Below are 25,632 nucleotides of genomic sequence, written 5' to 3' on the forward strand. Positions count from 1 at the left end.
CTGCTTATTTTTGGGAATAAGCTAATACTGTTAACAAGAAATGACAATAAGGAATATATATAGTGAGACGCCAATGTCAAAATACCCAGACTCATGAACACGGGTCAACAAGAGGTTCGTGAACTTACACCACTTATTGCCCATACTGCCCATTCCTGAGACAAAACTATCCTTTTAGAATGGGAAGAGTTACCACAAAATATAATACGATACGACATAAGTGAATGAAAATAAGCAAAGTAGACTAATTTTCATGTCGAACACTCACTCACTTCAGATGCCGTTCGAATAGTAAAAATGGCAGCATTAAGTCTTTGAACAAGATCCAGAACATGGGCTTTCCATGACAGTGAACACTTAGAAATTTGAACTGTTCAGTTTCGCTAATCATATGCCCATTCTGTGAAATTAAAACGTCAGGTTTTGTTGAATTATTAAATCTCGTGTTAGTAAATTGTTGAAGTGTCTATAGCCAGATCCCCGAGTTACTCTCCAAAATAAACAGCAGTAATGCCAATATTGTATTAGGTACCGAAAACTGGTTGAAACCAGACATAAATAGCAGTGAAATTTTGAATTCTGATTGGACTATGTTTAGGAAGGATAGGACTGATGCTATGGGAGGTGGTGTGTTCACTGCAGTTAAAAGCTGTTTAAACATAGTTGAGATCGATACTGGGTCGAACTGTGAAATAGTCTGGATAAAGCTGTCAATCAGCCAAGGAGTGACCATGGTATTAGGATGTTTATATAGACCACCAGCATCCGCAACTGCAACAAATGTCGCAGAATGTTTCAAGGAGTCTTGAGTATATAGGAAATAAATATCCAAATTATCCATTAGTTATAGGTAGAGACTTTAATCTGGCATCCACTGACTGGAAAAATTACATGTTTATCACTGGGGGCAGAAGCAAAGACTCGTGCGAAGTTATTCTAGGAATGCTCTCAACATACAACTTAGAGCAATTGGTTAGAAAACCAACTTGAGATGGGAACATATTAGATATCTTAGCGACAAACAGACCTGATCTTTTTGAGGAAGTTAATACAGAAGAAGATATTAGCGACCATAACAGTTGTGGGTTCTATGTCAGTGTAAGTTGCAAAAAAAAAAAAAAAAACCACAGAAACAGCAAAGGTTTCTTGTTTGGGAAAGCAAATAAAAGTGTCATTAATGAATATCTTCATCGTCAGCTCCTAGTATTCACCGCGGGACACAAAGATATTGAGCATCTTTGGTTGGAACTTAAAGGTATTGTCCACCAAGTGCTAGAGAAATACACGCCTAGCAAAAATATAGGGGCGGGAAAGGATGCACCTTGGTTCAACAAACATGTTACGAAGTTGTTGAAAAAGCAGAGAATTTTGCACAGTCGTTTTAAATGTAGTCACCATCCCACTGACAAACAGAAATTATGCAAAATGAAAGCAGCTGTCAAAAGGTCAATGACAGAGTCTTTTAAGGAATTTGAAAGCAATATTTTATCTGCAGATTCTAAAAATAAGTCCAAAAAATTTTGGTCGTACGTAAAATCTATGAACGCTACAAATAATTCAATACCTTCTCTTGCTGACAGTAAGGGTAATGTAACGGACAATGATAAACAGAAGGCCGAAATTCTAAACGTAGCTTCCAAAAGCTTATTTACGGTAGAGGACTGCAGCACCAATCCCTCTTTCAATTATCGAACAAACACAAGGATGGCTGACATAGTGTTTAGTGTATCTGGGACTGTAAAACAGTTAAGATCCTTAGATGCCAGGAAGGATTACTCGACTTTCGACTCATTTCTGCACTGTCGCTTGCTCCAAAAAGGGTGCACTTACAGTCTATCCAATGACATATGTGGTTGGATAGAAAGTTTTATTACAGACAGAGAGCAGTATGTCATCTTGAATGGGGGGACTTCAACAGAAACAAGCATGACAACAGGTGTGCCCCAGGCCAGCATAATAGGTCCACTGCTTTTTACGATTTACATAAACTATCTGGTTTATGGTATTGACAGTGGCATTAGACCGTTTGCCGATGATGCTGTAGTCTACAAGAAAGTAGTATCACACCATAATTGTGAACAAATCAGTGAGGATTTGTAGAAAATAAATGCATGGTGTAATGACTGGCAGTTATCTCTGAATATTAGTAAGTGTAACCTACTGAGCATAACAAAGTGAAAATCCTCATTAATGTACGAGTACAAAAGAAATGCCCAGTCTATGGAAGCAGTAACATCCGTCAAGTATCTGGGTGTGACTATTCGAAATGATCCCAAATGGAACGATCAGATTACACAAGTAACAGCTAAGGCGAACTCTAGATTGTGGTTTACTGGTAGAATCCTGAAGCAATGCAGTCCTTCAACAAAGGAAACTGCTTACAAGACTTTAGTTCGTCCAGTCTTAAGAGTACTGTTCGTCTGTGTGGGACCCTTATCAGTTGGGTCTGATTCAAGAGATTGAGAAGGTCCAAAGAAGAGCAGCAAGAGTCGTGATGGGTACATTTAGTCATTGCGAGAGTGTTACAAATCTTATTGAAAGTTTGAAGTGGGACACACTTGCAGATAGACGACGTGCTAAACGTAAGGGGCTGCTCACTAAATTCCAAAATCCAATCTTCGCTGAGGATGTAGAGCATATATTATTACCACCAACTTTCATACTGTGCAATGATCACTAATCAAAGATAAGGGAAATTAGAGCTTGTACTGAGGTGTTCAGACCGTCGTTTTTCCCTTGCGCAATACTTGAGTGGAACAGAGAGGGGGAAATATGACTTTGGCGCAAATAGTGCCCTCCGCCACACAACACTTGGTGGCTAGCGGAGTATATATGTAGATGTAGAATTGTGTGTTAGAAATTGTAAAAACTGAGTCTTACTGTGATTTAGCGTTAGTCTATTTTCTACAAGCCATGAACTTAGGTCATGAACTGCACATAACATTCTTTACTACCAAGCTAGGGTCATTAGCGAACAGAAATATTTTAGAGTTGCCCATAATACTACAGGGCATATCATTTATATAAATACGGAAGAGGAGTGGCCCCAACACTGATCCCTGTGGCAACCCCCCCCCCCCCCCCCCCCTTTTGATCGAACCCCACACTGAGACCCCCACATCACAGCCATTCTCAACATTGTTAATAACGGCCTTTTGCTGTCTGTTGCTAAAGTAAGAGGTGAACCAATTGTGAGCTACTCCCCGTATTTCATAATGGTCCAACTTCTGGAGCAATATTTTGTGATTGACACAATAAAACACCTTAGTTAAATCAAAAAATATGCCTAGCGTTCAAAACTTTTTGTTTAACCCATCCAGTACCTCACAGAGAAAAGAGAACATAGCATTTTCAGTTGTTAAACAACTTCTAAAGCTGAACTGTACATTTGATAGCAAATCATGTGATATAAAATGATCAATTATCCTTACATACACAGTCTTTTCAATAACTTTAGCAAACACTGATGGAATAGAAATGGGTCTAAAATTGTCTACATTATCCCTTTCTCCCTTTTTATAAAGCGGCTTTACTATTGAGTACTTTAATCGTTCAGGAAACTGACCCTTCCTAAAGGAAAAATTACAAATATGGCTACAATACAAGGCTAACAAATGCAGCACAATACTTTAATATCCTGCTAGGCCCTCCATCATATCCATCTCACCCTTGTCTGTATCACAGAGGAGTATTTCAGACATTAATCTAAAAAAGGCATTTGCCAAGCAAGTTATATGATTACCTGTAGAAACTAAATTTTTATTTAATTCACCAGCAATGCTCAGAAAATGGTTGTCAAATACTGTAAATATATCTGATTTATCAGCAACATAAATATTTTTACTATGAACTGACTTTATATCGTCGACCTTGTGCTGCTGACCAGACACTTCCTTCACAACTGACAACATGGTTTTAATTTTATTCTGTGGATTAGCTATTCTATTTGCATCCCACATACTCTTTGCCTTCCTGATAACATTTTTAAGCACCTTACAATACTGTTTGTAATGGGCTACTGTAGACTGATTGTGACTACTTCTAACATTTTGATATAATTCCCACTTTGTTCTACATGATATCCTTATCCCACTTGTCAGCCACCCTGGCTGCCTATTACTGCTAGTATCGCATTTAGAAGGTTCTAATGGAAAGCAACTCTCAACGAGCATGAGAAATGTGTTATGGAAAGCATTCTATTTATCATCTATGTTATCGGCACGATACACATCATGCCACTCTTGTTCCCTGACAAGGTTTAAAAAACTCTCTATTGCTGTTGGATATACTTTCCTACATGGTTTGTAGTTACAAGTGACATTTGTTTGAGTACAAAAGCCTTTTAGTGTTAAAATTTGTGCATCATGGTCTGAAAGGCCCTTCACCCTTTTACTAACAGAATGTCCATCTAGTAATGAAGAATGAATAAAAATACTGTCCATGTCTGTGCTACTGTTCCCCCTAGTTGGGGAAAACACACACACACACACACACACACACACACACACACACACACAAACAACAACAACAATCTGCATCAGATCATATGAATTTAGGAGATCTACCAACATCCTTTTTCTTGCACCATTACATACAAAATTTATACTGAAGTCACCACATATAACTAATTTCTGGTACTTCCTATAAAGTGAATCAAGAACCCTCTCAAGCTTGAGCAGAAGTGCTCTGACGTCAGAGTTAGGGGACCTATAAAAGAAAACAATTAGAAGTTTAGTTTCACCAAATTCAACTGCCCCTGCACAACATTCAAATATCTGATGTGAAGTTTAAAATTTTCCCGGCGAATTGACTGTTCAAACAAATTTCGGGCTTGCAGCCGGTCGTCGTTCAATACTTCGCACGATATTTCAACTGGGCACCTGCCAGTCATCTTCAGGTGAGCTGTCGCAGACTGGCGAAAACGTCTTCCATTCCGCAATATATAGCATACTGTAAGTATTCTGCGCATGCGTCGAAAACTTGATAGTTGAACCACACTGCCCGCCGGCAGCGCCCTCGCTGGTGGAATAGCGGAACTCAGTCGCCCTCTGCTTTGCTGTTTGCCACGGCCGTCGACGCACTCTGTCGTCTTCGATTTGAGCAAATCGTGGAGATGATGGGATTCCATGCACTGTCCAGCTGGTAGCCGCTGTCACGGTTTAACAGATTTTCCGCCAGTCGTATTTCTACGGATTCTTTAATAATGGAGTCCCAGAAAGACGTTGCTGTGGACAAAAATCTTTGTTTTCTCATACTCCATTGAATGTCCAGTAGAAATACAATGTTCAGCAATAGCGGACTTGCTTGGCTGCAAAAGGCGGGTGTAACATTGATGTTCAGTGCAGCATTCTTTCACGGTGCGTGTGGTTTGACCTATGTAAGCCATACCACATTGGCACGGTATCTGTCCCTTCCTGTTCCTATGCACCTTCCTAAACAGCAACACCATCAACCACCACTTCTCTCCTACAAACTGAGTCTGGCCAACCTCCTTAACATCCCACAGCCTTCACCACTACCTCCCAGACCAAGAATAACCCATAATCCCGAGAACCAGCCACAAAAGTACAGTGTCCTTAACCTCTCATCTAAAGCACTCTCCCCTCCTGAATTATCTTTATTATCTAAAGGTCTCACTTTCTGCCCTAAATCTGCATTTGATCATGGTGCTTTGGTGAAGGAACTACTTTCCTTCACACGTAATATCCATTGGAAATATCACTTTGCAATCCAATCCCAAAACCTTTCCAACAGCAAACCTGACATTGAACCCTGCCTAGAACAGTTCAGATTATAATCCCAACTTGATTCACCATTACTACCACAAAATCATCCCTTACAAGCCTTCCAAGAATTCCTCACCTCCAGGATTGCTTCAAAATCATTCCTCAGGTCCCTATAATATGGTCCTAACCTGTCCTCTGCAGAACTTCAAGCTCTAAAATCTGATGACACCATCATTATCCTTCCAGCAGACAAAGGATCTACCACTGTAGCACTTGACTGAAAGAAGTATCTTAGTGAAGGTCTACGCTAGCTGTCTGACACCACTACATACCGTGTCTGTCATCAAGATCCCATCCCTGTGATTCACACTGACCTGCAGTCCCTCCTTAAAACCTCAGGCCCCTCACAAGGACTAACACCTCAATCCATAGAACTTCTCACCCCATCCAAACCATGCGCTCCCACCTTTTACCTTCTTCCTAAGATCCACAAACCCAATCATCCTGGCCATCCTAAAATTGCTGGCTTCAAACCACCCACCAAATGTATATCTGCCTTAGTTGATCAACACCTGCAACCCATAGTACAAAGACCCCCACCTACATTAAAGATACCAACAATTTCCTAGGTCATCTGAAATCCATGCCCGTCCCACTCCAACCACATACCTTTCTTGTCACCAATGATGCCACCTCCCTCTATACCAACAGCCCCCACATACACAGTCTGTCTGCTGCTGAACATTTCCTCAGTCAGCACCCACCTTATTTCAAACCTATGGCATCCTTCCTACTCACCTTAATCAACATTATACTTACCAACAACTACTTCACCTTTGAGGGGCAGGCATACAAACATATCAGAGGTACGGCCATGGGAACCATGCCAACCTGTTCATGGGTTGCTTAGAGGGGGCTTTCCTGGGATCCATAAGTCTTCAGCCCCTGGTTTGGTTTAGATACATTGATGACATCTTTACCTTATGGACTCATGGAGAGGCTGACCTGCTAAAATTCCTGGCGTCTCTGAATACCTTCTCCTGATTAAATCTCACATGGTCCTATTCCGATTCCCATGCCACTTTCCTTCATGTTATCTCGTTCTCACCTAAGGCCAGCAACACACTTCCGTCCACATTAAACCTACCAATAAACAACAGTATTTACATAATACACCACCATTCTCACCTCAGCCTTCACTGCACATAATTACCCCATCAGCCTAGCTAAAAAGCAGATTTCCTGGGTCATCACATCCAAGTCTGGTACTGCTGATCCCTCCAAAACACAACTTCAGAGCACACCATTGGTGACTCAGTATTATCCTCGTCTGGAACGTGTTAATCAGCTACTTCAACAGGGCCATGACTCCCTAAAATCATGTCCTGAAATGTCATCCATTCTGTCTGAAAGTTTGCCCACCACACCTAGAATAGCTTTCTGTTGCTCACCCAATCTCCGCAATATTATTGTCAGACCCTATGCTCCTTCTGCACCCATCTCCTACACTATAGCTCCTACCCCTGTGACTGTCCCCACTGCAAGACTTTCCTGTGCACCCTCCTACCACCACCTATTGCAGCCCTGTAACTGGCAAAACATATACTATCAAAGGGAAACAACACACATGATATACTAGCTGTTATGTAAACACTGTTCGGCCTTCTACATCGGCATGACTACCACCAAGTTATCTATTAGGATGAATAGGCATATGCAGAGAGTGTATACTGGCAACTTGCAGTACCCTGTTGCAGAGCATGCTCTACAATATGAAATTCGCGACCTCGGGCCTGTTTCAACACACATGCCATCTGGATTCTTCCCCCCCCCCCCCCCCCCCCGACACCAGTATCTCACAACTCTGCAGGTGGGAACTAGCACCACAACATGTCCTTGGTTCCTACCACCCACCTGACCTTAATTTATGTTAATTTCTTCCGTCACAGCACTTCTTCAATGTAACTACTCTTTGCTTCACTCCATTTTAGTTTTCTACATCTTTCATTGTCTTTACCATCTACTTTTCACCACCACCCTCCCACCTCTGTTATGTACAAAGCACTTAGCTTCTCACTCTTATTAACTCATTCATGATGTTTAAGCAGTAATCTCTGTCTACATATTACCCTGTCCTCCACCTTTTAAGCTCTCAGGTTTTCAAAACTTATCTGATGCAGTTCGCAACAATCAGTCTTTCCTTCTCATCCCATATGGTAACTCTCCCCCTGACCCATGGTTCTGGGTGACTTTCCTGAAATTTACCCCTTTTCCTAGACCTCTCTAGTCCTTTCCCTTCACTCCTCTTCCTTCCCCTTCATCTCTTCTGCCTGAAGGAGGATCCACTGGCTTCGAAAGCTTGCGTATTATAACTGTCTTTTTTATGTGTGTTTTCTGCCATTGCTTGGTGAGTAGATCTTTCATGTATCCAATTAAATAAAGTTCTACAAAGAAATACAAAATTTCCAAGTACTCAGAGGAACCAACCTGGATTCTGATAAGTACCATTCTAAAATAAAACTCAAAATCACCCCAAAAAGAAAAAACTGAACCAAAAACCTCAAAAGAAGAAAATACAATCAACAAAAGATAATAAATTCCAAGAAGTTTCCCCTCACAACTAAATACATGCAAAACCAAAACTAGTATCAAATGAAAGGAAGCCTAATAAATGAAGCTGAACAATTAACTCCCATGATCAAAGCCAAAAAACATGCCTGCAGTTTATGTTCTTTGTTACAGTTGCATTCCAGCCCAAGCTGCTGGAGATGGCAGTCCAGAAGAATGTGATAGACTCCTTGAACTACGAAGAAAAGTATGGGAACAGTAGCAATCACAGAAAAATGACTTCACCAAAAATATCACAAGGAACTATTATAAGAGTTTTAAACAAAAAATAACTGAATATAGTCTACTGACCCTGCTTCTCTAAGACAAAAATAGAAATATTGCCCATAACAACAGAGATAATTGCAAAATATTGGCAGAATATTTCAGAAACTTTCTCATCTGTGCAAAACCCACAGAAATATGGACTTTAAGACCTCAACAATAACCAAACCTAACTCTGAACCACCCTCCATGAAGGAAAGTACACTCAGTCATTTCAAATCTCAAAACTATAAAGCCTCAGGACAAAACAAAATCACAGCTCAACTGTAGAAAAATGTCAAAAAATGCCACACACACTCTCTCCAAACTATCTTTGAAGAAATATGGATAAACGAAAGAATTCCAGACAAATGGAACCCAGCTGTTATCCACCAACTCCATAAGAAAATGTCTAAAGCAAACCCCAACAACTAGACAGGCATCACACTCCTAGAGGGAACATACAAGATCATCTCTAAAGCCCTATTTAACAAGGCAGAGCCCTAATTAGACCATAAACTTGAAAAAACAGGTTTCAGAAGTGGGAAATGAAATGAAATGATCATATGGCATTGCTGGCCAGGAGGGCCCATCCGGGCAAGTTCAGCCGCAGAGTGCAGGTCTTATTTCAATTGATGCCACATAGGGCGACTCGCATGCCGGCAATGAGGATGAAATGATGAGGAGAAAAACACAACACCCAGTCCAAGAGTGGAGAAAATCTCCAACCCGGATAAGAACTGAACCCGGGCTCATAGGAGGCAAGCACTTTACCATCCGGCTAAGCAGGTGGACTCAGAAAAGGGAGATCCTACCCAGAACAAAGCCTAAACATCAAAAACCTCATGGCTTACCAAAAATCAAGAGCAAAATAATATGTTATAACTTTCATTGACTTTCAGTCAGCACACAGCTCAATAAACTGGGAATCCCTCATCTCTATACTGAAACAATTAAACGTAGACAATAAAATCACTAACTTAATCAGAGAAAAGGTCAATTGTCTAGCCTTTGGAGACGATATCTCCCTACTAGCTGAGACCTGAGAGAAGCCAAAGAACAGAACCTCCGATCACAAAAACAAGGTGAAAAAAATAGGTCCTAAAATCTCCCTTGAAAAGACAAAGATAATGACAAACATTAATATATATATAAAGTGGGAGAACAAAAAATTGAGATTGTCAAAGAATTCAAATATCTTAGAGAATGAATCTGTTGGAATGTCCTCAAGGAAAAGGCAATGGAATCTACAAGAAGTTGAACAGGCGTTCCCACTTACCAAAAAAACATATAACAAAAAGTCCCTGTCATGGAATGCAAAAATAAGACATTACAATAAGATAATCAAACAGGAAGCAGCCAAAACAGTGTCCATCACCAACCATGGCCTACTTGAAAGGCTGGAGATCAAAGAGAAAACAAGACCAGGAAAAATGAAACAATACTGGGCTAACAGAAAGGCACGGAATATTAAAAGTTCATTGATTTAATGTGCCCCAAAGTAGGGTGAAATGAAAGAAGAAGAAAGTGTAGAAAAAAAGACAGCTTTTGAGTATCCTAAACAGCTTTCACAGGAAACCATTCTTTATCGATTCCAATAGAGTAACAGTTTTGTCATCTTCCCCATTAGATAGTAACTTCAAAAACATGGGAAATGGTGTCACTGAGGCACTAAATGTAAACTTACGTCTTTCAGATCACAACACACTTGTCATATGTATAAATTCTTCTGTACCCAAGCTAAAGAACGTCTGCACAGAAAAAGTGAATATAGTTATTAAAAAAAAAAAATACTTACAAAATCAATTAAACAAAGGAAACTCCATGTTGGAATATCAATAACACAAGGAAAAAATAAATTGTTAGTCACCGTAAAGATGACACATTGACTTGCAGACAGGAACAACGAAAAAACACTTACACATTAGCGTTCGGTCAAAGCCTCTGTCAGAAGGGAAACACACACACATATTAATTCACACCTCACGCACAAACGACTGCCATCTCCGGCAGCTTGGGCTGGAATGCAACTGTAACAAAGAACATAAACTGCAGTCTGGAGGGGGAGGGAAAGGGGAAGAGATAGCAGGGTATGGATGGCTGGAGATAAGAGCACTGTCTGGCGGAGCATGCAGGGAGTAGATGGCCAACAGATGCAGCAACAGGTGGCTGTGGGGCAGGGAGAGGAGGGGGGGGGGAGGGGATGAGGAGCAGAAAAGGAGAGGAGCTGGGAAAGAGAAGACGAGTGGGTACTCTGCCAGAGGGTGGCATGCAAAGATGGTGGGAGATGAGATTATGGAGGAGGTGATAGGACAGAGGGGGTGAAAACCGTTGGGTGGAGGGGGTGGGTACAGTAGGTTATCATACGTTGAGGCTGGGATAGTTTCAGGAGGGAAGAATGTGTTGTAAGGATAACTCCTGCCTCTGTAGTCCAAAAAAGCTGTTGGTGGGGAGGATCCAGACGGCTCAGGTAGTGAAGCAGCCATTGAAATCAAGCGTGTTATGTTCAGCTGCATGTTGTGCCACAGGGTGGACTACTTTGCTCCTGGCTTCAGTCCGACGGTGGCCTCTTATCCAAGATCGATGAATTGCCAATGCTACATTGTTGTAGTGGCTAGTTTATAGTTTATTGCATATCCCTTGCATTAGTGCTGTGTGAATCAAATGTTGTGTGATTTTTCAGGAAATGTCCATAACACGTATCGAGTACTTCAGCTTAACGGAAAATCTTGAGCCTGTTTGAAGGCAAGTATCATTTGCCCAGCCCTGCCCTGTCCTTCCAAATACTTAAAATTAATCTTAGATGTGACCTCCACAGCCAAAGCTACATGTGTAAATGCAGGACGATCGCTATATAATCTATTAAACAACTTAATCAATGAATACAAGATGACCCTGTACTTTTGAATGATGAATTTGGTTAAGAACCTTGTCTTATAATCAGGCAAATACAGTATTTTGCAGACTTTCCAGTCACAATGCAGGGATTGAACATACTTACTGAGGAAATGTTGGACAAAGTTCATTGAGAAAAAGGGGATTGCGTGTAAAAAAAGTTAAAAGCCTTTCATTGCCTGACAGAGAACTTCTCCCATTGCCCTTACAAATGATTCCATTAAGTTGACTTCTTTGAATTCTGAACCCTTTTGTACAGGATCACTTCTCAGCTCTAGAGTTTGACAGTACTGTTTTACATCTGCTTCTAAATTTACACTATATAAATCACTGTGATTTGCCTCACCCTCACTCCAAAATTCATACACAATGTGTGGGAACAAGTTTTATCAAGCCTCTGAATAAGTGAGAACTTCTCTGATTTTAGCACTACAGTCAGTTTTAGATATAAGTGTTGGCAGAAGTAACATGATGCTCAACTCTTATTGGAACTCACTCCTGACAACTGCCAATAAATACTTGGATGCAGCTCACAAACACTCACCGCAGTATTCTGAATGAAGACAAAATTAATGTGGCATTCAAGTATCTAAATGACGGCTTGGTGTTTTCTTCCTGTTTATGCTCATGGACTTTCAAATTAGTACTACAGATTCTTACCTAAAAATACCTTAGGATTCAACCAGCTGTCTAATTTGGCAGTCAACTAATTTCATGACTCAAACCTTTGGTGGATATGTAGATACCATCGATGATCTACCAACACAGTCCTTCCTAAGGAAAATTTTACAGCAAGTTTATTCCCTGGGAAGTGCATATTGCGCAAATCAGCTCTGGTTCAAAGACATACCATCGATGTGATTCAATGAATGTCAGAAAGCATACCAGCAACTAAAAGTGTCTTCGAACAACTCCATACCTGATGATGCTTATGCCCTGCGAGCACCATCCATCAGCAACTGAGATACTGCAATACGAGATGGGACCATCCTATTGTATCAGCACATACATGGCACATGCAAAGGTTAAAAGCAATCACATTGATAACGCTCACAGCAACCCAATGCAATATTATCAGCCATTTATGGACTAAGGTAATTTCACGTGTCTCTCTTCACTGCAAAAGTTCAGTTAACCACAGTGTGGTCACGCACTGCTGATACCCTTTCTGGGCACCCATTCTGAGCTCCCAGGAAAAAAAAAAGGCTACAAAGATATGCCTTATATTTAGCAACTAAAACTATGATATCAATTACTTGCCCATGACACGGCATGAAAATGTAAACATTGTATCTCATCTGCCCATGGACTGCATGCGGAGTTTGAAAAACGTGAAGCCGTGTGTTTTGTGCTTGACAACAACCTGCAACAAACACTGTATGGTTCCCTACTATTCCTGATGAGTCACCCTCTGAAATATGTTTGGGACTCATTAATAGGCACCAATACACTGAATATACCCAGAACAGCTATCAAAAGAAACGGATTCATTATATCACACAACCTTTTCCTTTTGCAATTGCTTCTGCCAACCAAAGAGGAAGAATACTACATCATGGTCTCACCCTTCCTCTGCACCCACATTCTCCAGTTGCTTCATGTTTTACATGGAAGATGACTAGAATGAAAATGTTAGCATAATGTTATGTCTTTTAGCCCAAAATTGTCTGTACAAAACATGATGTCAGGGCCAGGAATGTCAATACAACAGAGGTGGTCACAGCACCTACCAAAAGGGATGGAAACACTACACCAGACATTCTTTTCTTTTTTTTTGGCTGTCTGAACACAAGATACTGACTTATACTTTTATCAACAAAAAATGAAGAATGTTGGGTCATCATCACACCATTGCTTTGCATGTCACAATGGGATACGACTACAAAGAAAATGCTAGCACACTGTTATGTCTAATGGTCCACAATCAACTCTACGAGTGAACACACTGCCTGGGCTTGCAACACTTACTCCACTGCAGTGTTTTGCTCCCTAGCCAAAACCTGGGTAGCCTGGGGAGCAGGTGCACATCAATTTTTCTGGTTCATTCCAGGAAGCTATGTGGTTCTAAGCTGTGAATGCACTCTCAAATTTCCCTATATGCTCTAGATATCATCTTTGCATTATAGGATGCTACCAACACCATTGATTCATTTAACATACAGGCTTCCACATCTGTGCTCATAACTTCATCAAGATCCGAGAGTGGAGACAGGGCAGAGTCACCAGTGGTTTGAGGTTATGGATTAGGTAATTCATCACAGATATCACCTTTGGTCACAACAGCACCCCCACCTAGGCTTAACACGGTCCTGAGCACATCAGTGACCAGAGACTCCCCTAATCCTACCATCTGGCGTAGGCCAGCCCCACTCTACCCATTCCCTTCCCACAATACTTTAGGTTAGATTAATACTTATTCCATAGACCATGAATATAACACTTTCTAATTAAGTGGAATGTGTCAGTTCAACAAAAGGTTTTCTTAAAAGCCATAACAAGTTGTTTAAATAGTAAGATTACTAACTTATATCTAAAAAATTCATCCATTTAGTAAAAGGAGCTGTCATTCAGAAACTCTTTCAATTTGTTTTTAAATGTTTGGTGGCTATCTGTCAGACTTTTGATGCTGTTTGGTAAGTGACCAAAGATTTCTGTGGCAGCGTAATTCACCCATTTCTGCACCCAAGTATACTTTAACCAACAGCAGTGAAGTAGTGAAGATCAGCATTTCTCCTAGTGTCGTAGCTAGGCACATTGCTATTGCTTTTGAACTGGTATGGGTTATTAATAACAAATTTCTTGGGTTATGAATAACAAATTTCATAAGTGTGTGTGTGTGTGTGTGTGTGTGTGTGCGCGCGCGCGCGCGCGCGCACGCATGCGCATGTGCAAAGCTGCTGTGAATATCCCTAATCCCTTACATAAATGTCTGCAAGATGATCTTGGCTGGGCTTCAGCTATTATTCTGATTACAAGCTTTTGTACAATGAATATCTTTTTCCTTGAAGATGAATTACCCAACAATATCACGCCATATGAAAGCAGTGAATGAAAACAGGCATAGTAAGCTGATTTATTTACATGTTTATTGCCAAAACTTGCTGTAACCCTAATAGTATAAATAGCAGAACTCAAACGTTTCTGCAGACCATCAATGTGTTTCTTCCAATTCAATCTCTCATCAATGCACACACCCAAAAATTTGGAATAATCTGTCTTAGCTACAGACCTGCATTCAAACTCAACATTTATTAATGGTGGTGTGCTGTTTACTGTACAGAACTGCATATACTGTGTTTTATCAAAATTTAGTTAGAGTCCATTTGCAGAGATCCATTTAATAATTTTCTGAAAGATATTATTTACAATTTCCTCAGCTAATTCTTGTTTGTTGGGTGTGATTACTATACTTGTATCATCAGCAAAAAGAACTAGCTTCGCATCTTAGTGAATATAGAGTGGCAAGTCATTAATATATACTAACAACAATAAAGGACCCAAGCCTGAACCTTGTGAGGCTGTATTCTTGATACCTCCCCAGTTTGAGGAATCTGCTGATTTTTGTGCATTATGTGGACTGTTTATTTCAACCCTCTGTACTCTTTGAGTTAAATATTAATTAAACTTTCTGTGCACTGCTCCACTCATTCCGCAATACTTAAGTTTATCTACAATATATCCCTGATTTGTACAATCAAAAGCCTTTGAGAAATCCAAAAAAATCCCAATTAGTGATGTTTGGTTATTCAGAGCATTTAATACCATGTTCAGTGAAAGAATATGTAGCATTTTCTGCCGAAAAGCCTTTCCGAAAACCAAGCTGGCATTTTGTTAGTACTTCATTTTCACAAATAGGTGAAGCTACCATATTTACTCGAATCTAAGCCGCACTCGAATCTAAGCCGAACCTGAAAAATGAGACTCGAAATCAAGGAAAAAAATTTTTCCCGAATCTAAGCCGCACCTGAAATTTGAGATTCGAAATTCAAGGGGAGAGAAAAGTTTTAGGCCGCACCTCCAAATCGAAACAAAGTTGGTCCATTGTAATATGAGACACAATTTAAGTCGAATGATTGACGATACAGCTACAGTAGTTTGGTTCAAGTCGTAAGCTTAGCAGTTAAGCTTTACCAGGTAGCCATTGCTATGCGTCAGGCGCTCCGTCTGTATTTATACGGGTACCCTTCCTTTTTCACGCGCTTCGTCTGGGTTGAATTGATTGCTTATTTTTCTTTGATCTGATAAGTGCCATTATCTTTGTTATAGCAGCCAAAAAATGGAATTCACACCATCGGATTCTGATTAAGTTGCATGGAGGAGGAAACATAAACAGTACAGGGATGCTTCAGCACCAAAGTTGTGTGTCCTTGAGCACACATACAATATTATGAAACATCGTGATCACAGGAATATTTTGAACAAACACACACTATCATATGCTAGAAAGCATATCACAAGCAAATAGATTTTTCAAAATTACAATGATCAAACCCATCACACATTAGGTGCCCAAGAATGTCTTAGGAAGAAAAAGACAAAGGTTTTGATACAGCCAAGTCAAAACTTGCGATCTCAAACACACATAGCTTATGAAGAAGGTACTGGATACATATATTACATAAGAGAGTATCAAAATAAAGCAGATTTCAACACTATTCTGCAGTCTGAATGGGAAAAGATTCCACACGAGATGATCGAATGTCTAATTGAATCTATGACTCCGAGGTACGCTGCTCTTTTGCTAGCAAAAGGTTATGCAATGAAGTGTTAATATGACTTGGCACAGAAAAGTGAACTTCTTATTTTCTTTGCACTGTGCTAAAGATTTGATTTATGTCAGAAAACGTATGAGCTGTGAAATTCTGAATTTCATTTTCCAACACAGGATATAGTGTTTGCACAGTGTTATAGGTTTGATTTATTGTCAGAACACTTATGAGCTGTGAAATTCTGAACTTTATTTTCCAACACAAGATATAGTGTTACTAGACTCATTATTTTGTTGTAAAATTGGGATGTAATGTGTAATGTATATTAGGTTGAACAGTACGCTACTAAAACTGTTGATAAAATAGTCATTTCAAAACACTTCTGAGTGCCTCTGTAAGTTCTGAAATATCATGGGTTCTGATATATCAGGGACAACGTAAATTAACTCACTTTTTCCAACTAAAGCTCGCATACTTCAGTGCTGCATCAACCAGATGGTCCAGAACAAATATGGCATATTCACCATAACCTTGCTTCAGCTTGTTTGGCGGGAAAGTAACAGGTGTTCCCTGCACAGATGAAAAACCAAATACATGAATTTTATAGGCAATACCGAATAATGGATTCACAAAAGCAGTCACTAAGAGTTAAGCAAGACGCAGTATATACAAAACAAAATCCAAATGGGATAAATCCACACAATCAATGCAGGTGTTGCTTTAAGATATCCAACATTGTAGTTATCAACACTTAAATTACATTATTCTGTGTCAAATCCAATTACAATAATAAATTAAAAATATTCCTTTGTCATATTTACTTTCTCCCGCATTTATTCAAGCTCATCTAAACATTAACACGCAACCACATGTAACTTAAAAACATGAATACAGCACTTCCATAAGAGCAGATGGCGCATACAAAAGACTGGCTTACCTCATGGCAGAGTGCTCGCCCCTGTGCTCTTCAATGTTTACACTAATGACCAGCCCATAACGGAAAATTCCTGGCTTTTCATCTATGCTGGTGATACTGCAGTGGCTGCTCAAGGAAAGACTTTTGAAGAAGCAGAGGAAAAGTTGACTCCTGCACTAGATATGCTTGGCTCCTACTACAAAGCCAATCACCTAAAGCCAAATCCCAAGACTCAGGTGGCTCATTTCACTTGACGAATAGGGAAGTTCGGTGGGAACTGGACGTTACATGGCTAGGCAAATGACTGGAGCATTGTTCAACACCAGTATATCTGGGTGTTACCTTTGACCAAACTCTGCCCTTCAAGAAACATTGCCATAACATCAGGCTGAAAGTTAGTTCACGGAACAACATCTTGAGGAAGCTGACATCCACCACCTGGGGAGCAAGTCCTCCCGTCCTGAGAACTTTGACTCTTGCTTTGCGTGTGTCCGCTGCAGATATGCCTCACCAGTGTGGAGTGCATCCACTCACACCAAACAGTTTGATATTGCGATCAATGAGACTGTCCGAATCTTGTCGGGATGTATGAAGCCACCTCCAGTCGATAAAATCTACCTGATCAATAGAATAGCTCCCAGCAGTATTAGAAGGCTGCTGATGTAGAGAGGGCTAAGCAAACTTATGATCCCTGAAATCCACTGCATGATCAAGAGGCTGTAGTCCGTCGACTGAAGTCGAGAAAGAGCTTCATCGCAAGCACTCAACCACTAGAGGGAACACCAGAGTCTAACCGCATCACCAAGTGGAAGAGCAAGCTACCACCTGATATCCGTGTAAAGGGATACCTCCAGGAAATGACTTGCCCTACCCTATTTGGAGATTGCTCAATTGTCTTAGGGTGGGCGTTCCTCTTTGCAAGACCAACATGCAAAAATGGGGCATTCTTCCAGCTGATGGAGATACATCCTGCGAGTGCGGAACAACACAAGACCCAGCCCACCTCCTAATTTGTCCTCAACTTGAAAAACCCTGCACAACACAGGACCTGATCGACGGACACAACAAGGCCATCGAAGTTCCTACCTCTGGAAATGCTGACCGGACACAGAAATGAATGAATGTATCATAAAGCAACAAATAACAAAAACTGAAGATCGAAAAGGATAAAATACCATACTTTTTGTTTTCAAAAATGTTGAGAGAAGTGCTGATGCAAGACACAAAATTCCCTACCTAACGATTTTTTCTAATAACGAGGGTAGCTCTCTCTAATTTGTATAAGTAATTCTTTAATTCAAATATTGAAAAGACAATCTAGAGGACTGTGGTAAAGGAATAATTGTCCCTGAATATAAAAAAAAAAATAAGAATTGCAGAGCTATGGAGGAATGACATTGGTGTGCTACTGTGGGAAAATATTTTTTGGAAAATTCTAGGAAAGATAATAGGGCCAAGAAAATGAAGGAATAGCAGGAAGGCTCTATGCTGGATAATCTAATTATAGACGTCACTATAATGACTGGAATCTTTCAAGACCGAGCACGACTCAGGAACCAGTAGAAATAGGTCAGCTGAAGGCATCTTAGTAAGCCAGCTGAGAGTAAACAGGTGGACAACAATGAGGGAAAGACAAACAATGGAGATTGCATGGGAGAATAACAAGTCCGGTGAGTAAACTACGATTGAAAACCAAAAACATATTGAATTCAGAACCAAAATAATATAGTGTACTTAAATCGATACAATAGTGCACAGAAATCATGACTGACTTCGGAGCTGTTATGCTGCTGGCTTTAAAGGGTAGCTACGGTGTGCATAGGTCAGCAAAGTGGGCGTGTACTCATGGTAGCACTTGCAGCAGAGACACCAGTGCCTGCAGTTGTAACATCACTGTCACTGACTTAGATACCTTGTGTCAGGCCTTCAAACTCACCGGGCCAGAATACCAGATCCCTGCCCCCTTTAAAATGGGCATGCTGGGCTGGAACAACCCTGGATGATGCTTGAGAAGGAGAACTGATGGCACAGGGGGAGTCATAGCACAGAAGTCTGGCAGCTGGTAGGAAGAACTGAGGAATCTGGCAAAGTGCTGGGGCATGCCAGCATGGACAATGATGATGCCGTGACCGTGGCCGAGAGGGCGGAGGTTACATTAAGACTTCCATTTCCATGCCGGCATCCACGGGGACCACTGCTGGTGTCCTGGAGCACAAGTTGTACCTGTGAGGATGTGGGAGTGGTATAGACAGACGTTCCAGGTCTGACAGAGCCAGTGACGGAGATGCTGTCAGTACGTGGAGACAGAGCTGTTTGGTAGGCTGGCACTCCACACCTCTCAGAGCATCAACTGGTGTAAGGTGCCACCCGAGGGTGGCAACCGCCGTGGCCAGCATTCACGAGTGTTTTGCCCCATACGAGTGTGCCAACACAACTGAGATAAGCAGAAAGTGCTGGGTGCGCAGAGCCTGGGGTTCCGCAGGCTGTGGGGCCAGGACACGGAGGAAGGTGAGTGTGTGCTATCGATGGAGGAACTCCACCAGGCCACAGTCATGGACAAGGGTGATCCTGCAGGTGCTCAGAAACATCGTGAGTGCAGCTATAGTGATAAAAGTGCCCACCACTTCTAACATTTGTTGCTTAAATGTTCGCATCATATGCTCCACTTCGTCATTGGAGGATCGGTGAAATGGTGGAGTAAATTTGTGCCTGATGCCATTGGAGGTGCAGAAACATCCGAAAGCCGTCACTATGAACTGGGGTCCTATGTCTGGCATGATGGTGCAGGGATGCCATTCGATGGCCAGGATCTGGGTGAGTGCACTGAGGGTAGCATTAGTGTTGCAGAAGCCATGGTGACCACATAGGGGTTCTTAGAATAAGCTTTCATGACATTGAGCCACAAAGAGCCCAGAAAAAGTCCAGCAAAGTCCAGGTGAATGCCATGCCAGGGATGATGGACCAGGGGCGAAAGACTGGGGCAGATCAGTCTGGTGCCAGACACAAGCATGATATCTGTGCACCATGGCCTTCACATCTTTGTTCTGTCCAGGACAGTATGCACGTTGCCTTGCAAGGGCTTTCATTCGCAACATAGCCCAATGCTCACAAAGGAAGAGTTGAAAAACATGAGAATGCAGTGTAGGTGGGATGATGAGGTCATTATCCACCTCCGTATCAAGCAGGAGAACACTGGAGATGACTTATGAATGGTGGAAGAGGCAAGCCCAGGCCTGGAGCTAAGGATAGTGGACCACCCATGGAGCAAATAGTACATGATGCCCCACGGGATAGGGTTGTGGTGTGTGTCTGCAGCAATATAAGCAGCTGTCATGAGTAACGTGTACAAGGCGTGCTGTTGTTCCACATCAATGCGAAAACAGGAGATTTGCTGTTGGTCAAACGCTGGATCGGTCTCAAAGGTAGATGAGATAGAGCATCCACATTTACATGTTTTGCCATGGGCTTGTACTTAATGGGATAAGCTAAGGAAATACACCCAATGCTGGAGCCAATGTGCTATATGCTCTGGAAGCTGGGAGCATGTCCCAAAGATTGCTACCAGTGGTTTGTGGTCTGTAATGAGGGTAAGCTTGCTCCTGAATAGGTAAACATAAGATTTCTTTGAGTAGTTCTTCTGAGTCTTTAACACACAGTCAATCACTTGCTCAGTACCATCATCATTCCCATGGGTTCGCACCACACCAATGCCATAGAGAGATGCATGATTGGCCAAAACGCGGGAACAGGATGGAGAAAAGAGCGTAAGGAAGGATGCGAAATGCAGCAGATACTTCAGATACATTAAAGCGTGCTCAAGGGCCGCCATCCATGTGTAACGAAAGCCCTACCTTCACAACTAGCTTAATGGATACATAATGCAGGCCACTTGTGTGAGGAACTTAGAATAATAATTCATCTTTCCCAAAAATGCCTGCAGCTCCTGTAAGTACTGGAGTTGGGGCACAGAATAATAGAAGAAACATTCTGGTCAGTGGGCTGGATCCCGTCTTTACTGAGCAAGTGTCTGAGGTATTTTACTTGCTTCACTGAGCTCCTGGAAGGGAACCGTGTCAGAGACGACTTGAACCAGTGATGGTGAATCCAGACTGTGAAGAGGCATCCAGACTGAAAATGTTGTCAGCTTAATGACTATCGACGAACAGCATGATCAGCAGTGAGACCATTTTGTAGACAGCGTTGTTTGTGATTTGACCCCATAGGGGAATCAAACTATCATTATATACAAGCAAAACACAAGAGGACAGTGCCAAGTCATGGAAACCAAGACAACGTATGTGTGGAGGCTTATCTACATCTGCATGGATATTATGAAAATCACATTTAAGTGCCTGGCAGAGGGTTCATCAAACCACCTTCACAATTCTCTATTATTCCAGTCTCCTATAGTGCACGAAAAGAACGAACACCTATATCTTTCCGTACAAGCTCTGATTTCCCTCATTTTATCGAGGTGAACGTTTCTCCATATGTAGGTTGGTGCCAACAAAATATTTTCACATTCAGAGGAGAAAGTTGGTGATTGGAATTTCGTGAGAAGATTCTGTCACAATGAAAAATGCCTTTGTTTTAATTATGTCCAGCCCAAATCTTGTAAAATTTCTGTGACTCTCTCTTCCATATTTCACGATAATACAAAATGTGCTGCCTTTCTTTGAACTTTTTCGATATACTCCGTCAGTCCTATCTCGTAAGGAGCCCACACCGCACAGCGGTATTCTAAAAGAGGACAGACAAGAGTAGTGTAGGCAGTCTCTGTTATATTTTCAATGTGTCCTGCCAAAAAAATGCAGTCTTTGTTTAGCCTTCCCCACAGCATTTTCTATGTGTTCCATCCAATTTAAGTTGTTCGTAGCTGCAATTCCTAGGTATTTAGTTAAATTTATGGTATTTAGATTTGACTGATTTATCGTGTAACCGAAGCTGAATGAATTTCTTTTAGCACTCATGTGGATGACCTCACACTTCTCATTATTTAGGGTCAACTGCCACTTTTTGCGCATTCAGATACCTTTTCTAAATCATTTTGCAATTTGTTTTGATCTTCTGATGACTTTATTTGTCGATAAACAACAGTGTCATCTGCAAACAACCTAAGATGGCTTCTCAGATTGTCTCCCAAATCGTTTATATAGATAAGGAACAGCAAAGGGCCTATAACACTACTTTGTGGAACACCAGAAATCACTCCTGTTTTACTCGATGACTTTCCATCGATTACTACAAACTGTGACCTCTCTGACAGGAAATCACAAATCCAGTCACATAACTGAGACGATATTCCATAAGCACGCAATTTAACTACAGTTATCAACGAAATTATAACTCCAGCATCCATGTGGAAATGGACCTCCTGGTTTGCAATCGTGAGGTTGATAAACAACATAGTGGAAGAAGGATTGCCCTGAGGAAAACTGTCCGAGATTCATAAGCTCAGTTCAGAGATGTCCCTCTTTGCTACAACAGTGCAATGCACCCACTGATCCAGGCAGACTGCAGGGCATAAAGCAGTCAGGACAAGAAAGAAGACCCCGTTGCTTCCATTGATGGGGTGTGACTGTCTGTTCAGAACCCATTGCCACATCAGAAATCGATGAACATAATGCCATTGTCAGTAAAAAGGCTAAAGAAGTCCGCCCCCAAGGTGGGCAGCTGAAATGTCGCTACCTGTTGCTGAGCCATGAGGCATTTCTTGCCTGTGCAATCTCGAAAAAGTGTGCAATTTTCAAGATATCATCCAGGGGAGGGTTGTCCAGTTTGAGGGCTGCAGTGCGTACTCCCAGATCAGGAGATAATTGGACCACCATATTTAAAATCAAAGAATCTGCAAATGAAGAAATCATAAATGATATTCGTAATGTAATTCGGTCAGCCAAAGGTTAGTTTACAAGCTCCAGAATTGTTATCAATGGAATTCTACAAAGAAGATCGGTGAGTAACGCGTACACAAACAAAATAAACACTGGCATCAGGGAACAGTGCGACGAACTTGGTGTTGTATTTGTTGACCCAAATAAATTTCTCGGCAACAAATATGTCTGGGTAGGGATGGCCTGCACCTAAACAGACTAGGTGCAATGACTTTCAGCAAAATGCTCCTGGACTTATGTAAAATTATAAAAAATAAGGGAAACTAATACGGTCTGCACGGGTTGACTACCCAAGAATACCATATGCAAACAAAAAATGTGAGTGTAATCGTAATAAGGAAGCAGTTGAACCAAAACAGAATGACGTGAAAACGAAAAAAAGTGGGAATGCAAATAGTGTTGGAAAAAATTACTTAACAGTTGTTCACCAAAATATATGTTCCCTAGCAAATAAGACCCAACAGCTAGAAGTGGAGCTGGAGTCTACAGAGTGCTCAGTTGTTTGTCTCACTGAGCATTGGTGCAATGAGAATTAAGGACTGTATCAAGAGCCTACTTCCACCTTTAGTTGATATTATAAATCAATCTTTCAAGCAGGGCTACTTTCCAGACTATTTAAAATATGCGAAATTACTACCTCTCTTCAAAAAAGGTGATGCAGGAAAAATTGAAAATTATAGGCCAAATTCTCTATTATCATGGTTTGCAAAAATATTAGAAACTATTATGAAAGATAGGCTAATGAATTATTTAAATAAATACGACTTACTGTCTGTTGACCAGTTTGGATTTCGATCAGGGAAAAGCACAGAATCAACAACAGCACACCTCACAAAACACATTCTAGAAGCATTAGATAAAGGGAACTACACAACAGGTATATTTCTTGATCTAACTAAAGCGTTTGATACAGTAGACCACAACATATTGTTAAATAAGTTACATGAACTGGGAATAAGGGGACTTGTGAAAAAGTGGTTCCAGTCATATCTAAAAAATAGAAGACAGATAACTGAAATCTCACATATTTCCAGTTGCTCAAATTATATTGTAAAGTATGCTTCAGACTCAAATTATGTAAATATAGGTGTCCCACAGGGTAGTGTCCTTGGCCCAATACTATTCCTCATTTACATTAATGACTTCCCACAGAGCATCAAGCATGGACAAACAATAGTTTGCAGATGACTCAAATGTTCTAATCAGTGACAAATCACCAGATGCACTGAAAGAAAAAGCCGAACAAACACTAAACAGTGTACGTGAGTAGGCATCAAATAATAAACTAACACTAAATTAAAAAAACACAAATGCTGTTAACTTCTATGTCTGCAAAAAACCATACTATAACAACTTTAAGTTATGAAACTATAGAATGTGTAGACTACACAAAATTTCTTGGTATGCGTGTTGACAGTCAGTTAAAGTGGGAAGAACATATTAAAATACTTAGTAACAGAATCGCTACAGCATGCTATGCTCTTAGAATTCTGACTGCAGTGTGTGATACTACATGTGTCAGATCTGTATATTTTTCTTATATCCACTCTGTTATTACCTATGGAATAATATTTTGGGGAGTCAACAGTAAAAATATTCAAATAGTTTTCAAATTACAGAAAAGAGCAATTCGTATAATAACGAAGAGTGGCAGTAGGGCTCACTGCCTTGAACATTTCCAAAAGCTGGAAATCCTAACTGTCCCCTGTGAATACATTTTTCAAAGTATTATGTATGTAAAAAAAAATATTGACTGTTATATGAAAAATTCTTTAGTACACCGCTATGAAACTAGAAACCAATACTGTTGTGACAGTGCCACGACATTTAACAGTGCAGCCACGACAGTACGCGCAAACGGCGATAGAGGCGCTCCACAACTCGGCTGAGCACGGGAGCGCCACCTAGCTACGAACGGCGCCGGCCGCATGTCACGGCACGGCAGTCAAATAAGAGATACTGAGTTGTATCATGTAACCAGCTATTGTTTCTAAGTGAGTGTGTTTGAATATCCACGCAATTATTGGTGATTAAAGGTTATAACACTTTTTGGCGACGAGGATGGGATATTTTCACTGTGTTGTGGATTTGTGTGTTCGTGACGGGGCAGACATGGAACAGCTTATGCAAGCGCTCATTGAACAACAAACATAGCTGACGGCTGCTATTCAGGCGTTGTCGCTCACTCATCGTCTGTCTTCTTCTTCTCCGCCTCCATTCCCTCCTTACGACGAGGCCGCTGAAGACTGGCAGGATTATGAGAAGCGTTTGCAGCAACACTTCTTGGCTTTCGGCGTTGTCGACGCTCCTATGTGTAAGTCGTTATTTCTATCTTGGATTTCCCCACGGACCTATCAGCTGCTATCTCAGTTAGCCCCTCTGCGGGAACCTGCCTCTCTTTCCTTCCAATAAATGTGTGACTTATTGTCTAACTATTACCGAAAAAACACCCACGTCATTGCCGCCTGCGTGGCGTTCTACCGGTGTCAGAAACAGCCCCATCAATCTTACCGGGCTTGGGCGGCGGAACTACACGGTCTGAGTAGTAAATGTCAGTTTGTCACGGACACTCACCATGAGTCTTATGCTGATTCAATGGTTAGGGATGCTATTCTACGGCTTGC

General features: G+C 41.1%; 1 protein-coding gene across 3 annotated transcripts in view; it reads right to left on the reverse strand.

Moving 5' to 3' along the window:
* Nucleotides 1–25,632, reverse strand: part of LOC126195262 (intraflagellar transport protein 57 homolog) — a 177,223-nt gene that overhangs the window by 82,296 nt on the left and 69,295 nt on the right. For all 3 annotated transcript variants that reach the window (XM_049933787.1, XM_049933788.1, XM_049933789.1), the window contains exon 4: nucleotides 16,653–16,771. In XM_049933787.1, the coding sequence (XP_049789744.1) occupies nucleotides 16,653–16,771 (119 nt within the window). The remainder of the gene's footprint in view (nucleotides 1–16,652; nucleotides 16,772–25,632) is intronic.

This window comes from Schistocerca nitens, chromosome 7, assembly GCF_023898315.1.
Source record: "Schistocerca nitens isolate TAMUIC-IGC-003100 chromosome 7, iqSchNite1.1, whole genome shotgun sequence".
Taxonomy (NCBI): domain Eukaryota; kingdom Metazoa; phylum Arthropoda; class Insecta; order Orthoptera; family Acrididae; genus Schistocerca; species Schistocerca nitens.